The sequence below is a fragment of the Clupea harengus genome, chromosome 7, assembly GCF_900700415.2.
Source record: "Clupea harengus chromosome 7, Ch_v2.0.2, whole genome shotgun sequence".
In the NCBI taxonomy this organism is placed as follows: Eukaryota; Metazoa; Chordata; class Actinopteri; order Clupeiformes; family Clupeidae; genus Clupea; species Clupea harengus.
Window position 1 is genome coordinate 22738195 of NC_045158.1, and position 6000 is coordinate 22744194.

General features: G+C 44.5%; 1 protein-coding gene across 3 annotated transcripts in view; it reads right to left on the bottom strand.

Annotated features, from left to right (window-relative positions):
- The window catches only part of rapgef1a (Rap guanine nucleotide exchange factor (GEF) 1a), a 65617-nt gene extending 61297 nt beyond the window's left edge, over nt 1-4320 (bottom strand). The window contains exon 1 of one of the 3 annotated variants that reach the window (XM_042708307.1): nt 3983-4320. In XM_042708307.1, the coding sequence (XP_042564241.1) occupies nt 3983-4001 (19 nt within the window). In that variant the 5' untranslated portion in view covers nt 4002-4320. Of the gene's footprint in view, nt 1-3973 lie in introns of all 3 variants that reach the window. The other 2 variants (XM_031570872.2, XM_042708308.1) reach the window with 2 other exon arrangements.
- Nucleotides 4321-6000: the final 1680 nt, after the last annotated feature.

The following is a 6000-nucleotide window of genomic DNA, read 5'->3' on the forward strand; positions in this document are numbered from 1 at the left end:
CCGCACCCGCACTCCCCGCTACTCTGGTTGCTGGTGGCACCACCACGACCACCACCATAAAAGACCATCATGCATTTGGCTACGGGTTTTTCTCAATGTGAACGAGCAGCCCTTCCTCTTTGCAGTCCATGAACTAACGCAAGGCTCACATGGCAGGGCAGGGCTCAAACCACAGATGCAGGAAGCTATAGAAACAGATGTACACCATTATATCTATAAAGCACTACTAGTGATGTGCACAGGGAGACTGTCTCTGTGAGTCATCCAAATGGATTATGGCCTGACTGGTGCAAGCACACTAGCATGAGCAGACCTGGCCCAGATGAGATCACCTTGTTCTGGTGCACACACACACACACACACACAAGCCTATCAGTATGCAGGCAGGTGTGGGAGAGCAGGCTCTGTCATGTGACGAGGCTCAAATTATAGAGCTGCCACACACGCAGCACAGCGCAGCGCAGCGCAGTCTGCGCTACACACAGAGTGACTTCAGCTGCCGCTACTGACGGGCATGCTGGGAGAAACTCTGACGCCTGGTTTCCACTGATGACGGGCATGCTGGGAGCCTTCCCCAGTGAGGTGTGGTGCACAGTCAACTCTTTCACTCCTATTTACAATCTCCCAGCCGTGGCCCTGCTCATACTCACGGGCACGAGCTTGACCAGCCGTGGACCTGCTCATATTCACGGGCACGAGCTTGACCAGCCGTCGACCTGCTCATATTCACGGGCACGAGCTTGACCAGCCGTCGACCTGCTCATACTCACGGGCACGAGCTGGACCAGCAGCTGATATTGATGCCAAAACGCCGCGTCTAAAGGACCAGCCGCCCCGTCGGGTCCTGCCACCGCGGAGGATTAGCAGACAGGCGGGAGATTGTGGTCTTCAGGCGCTCTGGGCTGCTGGCGGCGGGGGAGAGGAGCATGGGCCAGCCAGCCCCTCTGGCCCCTAAATTTAGCTGTTCAGGTCTCAATCGCCTTAGCAGCGCAGCACAGTGCAGGTCTAACAGGAAAGGCAGGGGCACGGGCCAAAAGAGGCTGCCTGGAGTGCCCGAGACGCTAGGCAAGGAGACGGCGCACCAGCTGGGCACTGAGGTCACGCTGGGTACAGCATGCTCAGAGCGGGTTTTGCGAGACCAGCCGATGCAGCATTCCATTCCCCTCAACATTTCACATCTACATTCCATTCACTCAGCTGATGGTTCTATTCAAAGTGAGTTAGAGAGGAGGTCACGCCTGAGGCTTAGATCTCTTTCTCATCATGCGTGTTCCCTGTAGGGATGAACCGGTACATGGGATATTGCACAACCGTTCGGTACGCCCCGTACGGTTCAATACGCACATGAACCGCGGTATTACGGTACGCCTGTCAATATCCTATCATTTTCCAAAACTTGCTTACTGCGCTGCTGACTGCAGGCACGTTGTACATTCAGATCCACAGAGCCTGTCAGTGCTCTGTATGCTAATAGGAGCTGAAGAAGAGAGGGGAAACTAAAGACTAAATGATCTCAGTCCCAAACGCAAGCTAGACAGAGAGAAGCAAATCTGCTGTGTGGCAACATTTTGGATTCAGCGTTCAATACGATGGCGAGGATAAGAAGACTGTGAACAAACAAAGTAGAGTCTGCAATGGCTGGGTTTGGCTGGTTTCTGCAATGGCTGGGTTTGGCTGGTTTCTGCAATGGCTGGCCATGGCTGGGTTTTCCCTGCTATAACAAAGCTTAAACTGAAATAGTTTAAACATTAAAAAAAGTTTAAAAGTTTAAAATGTAAAAATAGAACATAAAAAGTTCGTTCAGAAAGGTTGGTTTCTCTCCCTATAATGACCAGCTCTTTATTTTTGTTTACCAGAGGTTTCACACTCACAAAGGACAGGATGCATTGGCTGCATCCAACAGTCAGTTTAAACCAGGATATTTACTCATCAGTCACAACTCTGCCAGCATCAGCATCCAGCCAGCATCCTCTTAAAACTCACTCCAGCCTCTTTGAGCATCTTCAGCAGGAGAAAAGGTTCATCCTGCTGAGTCTGAAGATTATCAGCACCCTATGGATGGAGCCAGGAACTGGAAACAGAATATGTTTCAACCTCTTAGTAAAAGAAAGCTTCAGCATCCCCATCCTGAAGCCCCTACACTTACTGAAGTGCACTCCACATAGGCTTCTCATAGAGGTCTTAAAGCCTTTATCATAAGTATGCATGTACCAACCAGACCTTTATCAGTTTCTTGCATTCAAAGTCAAAAAGAGAAACAACACACAAATATTTCTCTGCCTCTCTCTCTCTCAAACACACACACACAGTTCATAGAGTGACCAAGTAAAAAAAACACTTTACTAAATAAGGGAGACAGGAATAGGCCTGTCTGTCTGTCTGCATGTCTGTTTTTTACATTCATTATATGCAGCCTGAAGTGTGCAGCCTCACTCCAAAACACAAGATGGGAAAACACAACCCTAGAAGCACTGACGTGCATGAAGAGACTGGCCACCTTTCCTTTCCATAGTAGGCAGTAATGGAAAAGGCTGCTTTGTTGTGTCCAGCCTCGCTCTCAACAGGGTCTTAGCACCTTCGTGGTTTGTTAGGCAGTGTAAACAGTCCTCGCTAAATCTTTCCTTCATTAGGTAATGTTCCATAATCGTGCGTGGTAGAATCCCTTCCAATGACGCAGGACGCATTGGGAATGTGTTCCTTCCTATTTAAGTACCCAAGTTAAACAGATAGCAGCGGTTTAAAGTCTGAGGGAAAACACTGTTGCTTTAATCACGACATGTATCTAAGATGTATAGTGATAAAACTGGCTAAATGTTTAAAGTTGCATTAGCACAAATCCAATATCTCCAAATGAAAAATGTTCACGTAGCTCAAATTGATCTGAGATGCTATGACACTCTACCCCCCCGTCCTCTCAAACACAGCGCGCGTAAATCACATCATATAACAGTAATTATTTCCAACATGCCAATAAGCCATAGCTAGCTAGTTTCAATTTACGTCTTAAAATTGAAATGATAGTTATAAGACAACAAGAATCTCAAGTTGCTCACCTACAAAGTAACGTTAATAACTTGTAACGTGAGCCTTTAACTTCACTGAAAAGGCATTCCGTAGTTATTATTTTAAACAATACATGGGAAGCCTGAGTTTGTAACAATTAAAAATCTGGAATAATACGATACTGATAACTAACTTATAAACAACTTCATTGTCATAAAATTGCCTATGGTTGTATGGAAAAATAAAATCAACTGCCGTTGACGTTAGCTAGTTTGATAGGCAACTACAGCTGCCGTGAGCTAACTAGCTATTATAGCTACAGTCTGCTGCTAACCAGGCTTAGCGCAGAGGTTAGCAAACAGCAGCCCCACTCCGCCCCACAGCATGCCAATCATTTGTCTACTAGCTACGCTTGATAGCACACAGGCTGGAGAACGTTAGCCGTTCCGTCAAGCTCCCAACTAAAATGGCTTATCTCGAATTTAGCCAAACATCTGGCCTGATCAATAACCAGCAGCACAAGTACCAATGACTAGCCGCTAATAGTTCCGTCGCTTTGTGCCAGGTTCCTTGAATAAAGAGGAACAGACATTTCTAGCATATGGCTAGTATTCAATGATAGCCTTACTGGCTAACTGCTTAGCATTTCAGTTGGCCGCAGATCTATCTGTAAATCACTCTCACTGTCTCTTTTAACCGTGGTCTTTGGGCAATTTATCTCATGCGGAAAAGAAAAGCACAATTTGTACAGCTACGTCAATAGTTTTTAAATGGGTGTGCTGGTTGACTTCACTGTCCACCAAAAATTTGATTCCAATATGACCATTGCTGGGGCCCTGCATCCCAGACAGTTCTCAGACTGGTATTTTAGAGAAAGCTAACGGGTTCGTTAGCAGGGCAGCTAACCAGCTAACAGGCGGTGATGTATGCGTGAACAGCCCTGTCCCGTGAACTGGAGTGCTGTGCTTACCTTGCTTACTTTCTATCTTTCCCGACATTTCGAAGCAGATGTGGGACAACGCGATGAAATCAAATTAATCCAAAGAAGCCTAACGGTCCCAATATGTCGTTATTCCCGCATCCTTGGCTATTACAAATGGCTCTCGAGTCTCGACGAGTCTTAAACTGTTTGCCTGCGACCAAGTGGCTCCTGTAACGTTGCAAATTCACCCAGTTCCGCTGCCTGGCACCACAGCTTCTCCGCTCAGCCTCCGACAGCCTTCAGCAGCTTCACAGCAACACAGCCCCACAGCCTCTCAGCACTGCCCTCTGGCGGTTGGAATGAAGAATCAAAAATCAAAAGTGCAGAAAACATGCCCTGCGGTGATGAAATTCAGTGTGGTCCTCAGAGTTGGTGTAAAATAGCAGTTTGGATTTGAACCACAGTGGTATACAGCAGAGCCGTGACGTTACAAAAATAATTAATTCATAGGAAAACTTTTTTTTGTTACCCTTTCCCAAACAAGTCACACTCAAATCCCAATTCAAGTTGAACAGCTGCGAAGTAGCACTGAAGCTCTTAAAGCATTAGGCCTAATTTATTGCAGTGTCTGTTGCAGTTGGCCACAAGTAGACTCCTGGGCCCTCCACGATACCAAATTGCTGCATTTAGCATGAAAGATGCAACTGATTCAAAAGGTAAAGGATGAGAACTATGCATATTATTGATGCTGATGCTGATGCTGTGGGCTGAGTCATGCACACCTGTAATTTGATGAACGAAATGAAACAAACCTGTATGCCTATTATCAGTGCCAGTACCTTTGGCATTCAGCCATCCACTGATTTTACAGCTTTGATTTTTTTTATTTATTGATATAACATGGATAACTCAGAATGGTTCATAGTGAGAACACATCTCTGCTGGTGAGATGGGCTCGCTCCAATACTGAACAGTCAGACTTATGTGCAAACTGAGGAATATGGACTGCCACTCATCAAACCTGCTAACCTACTTATCATCAGCATAGATGCATTTAACAAAAGTTTCTGATACAAACACTCATATCATTATTTTATATATTTACAACATAGTTTCTTCATGCTTGGTTATAGCATAACATATATAGCGTACATTGCACTTTGCATTGCTTTGGTATTTGAAGGCTTCAGACAAGTGTTAAGGCTTGAGGCTTGAAAAGAAAGATATCAAATGTATTATAATACGTACATAAAGGTTAGTGAATAAAAGTTAACATTAGTAATACAATTATCATTATTATTATTTGTATTTCTATTAAAGAAATGATTACTTTGCAATTTTATTTACGCCGCATCAAGTTATTTTGGTCCACCTACTTATATTAGCAACTTCACATTTATAGCTGAATACACAATGAACACTTGACAAGCTTAATTAATGTGTAGTATCTTATGAATAACATCACCCAATATTCTCATTTGGCTGCTACAGGTCAATTTAGCCTTTGAGATGGACATCTTGGACCTTGGAGAGGTCAGAGAAGGTCTTGCTCATAATATGTAAGCATTTGCTCACAGGTATGTTTGAAATTCGGTCTAGCTATGATTGTGCCGGTCAACCTGTCACGAAATGGTTGACTTGAAATGATTACTGAATGTTTCTAGCCAGCTTTACATAGCATAAAGCATGAACAATCATTAATGATTTTTTTTTTTTAAATGATAGAATGTTTTTAAATGTATTCAAGGTTTTGATGGTCAGTTAATATTTTCAATTTCCCCCCAAACTGCCTTTGTGGCAGGATGTCAGAGAAGTCTTGTGTATTGAGCCCAATTTATGGTCGGCCATTTACGGAGAGACACAGAGACACAGAGAGCCCTCTCCAACATTGCAAACCCTCTCCGAGCACCTCTCCATGGCCTGACGTGCACCTCCCAAATTTTTTAACTATCCGACTCCGTCAATCTGTCTATACATTGCTGTTTACCTTGTGGGTAGTAGTATGCCAACATTAAATAGCTGGCTCAGACACCTCGAACATCCCCTCAGATGTATTTTCAGTTACAATAACAGGG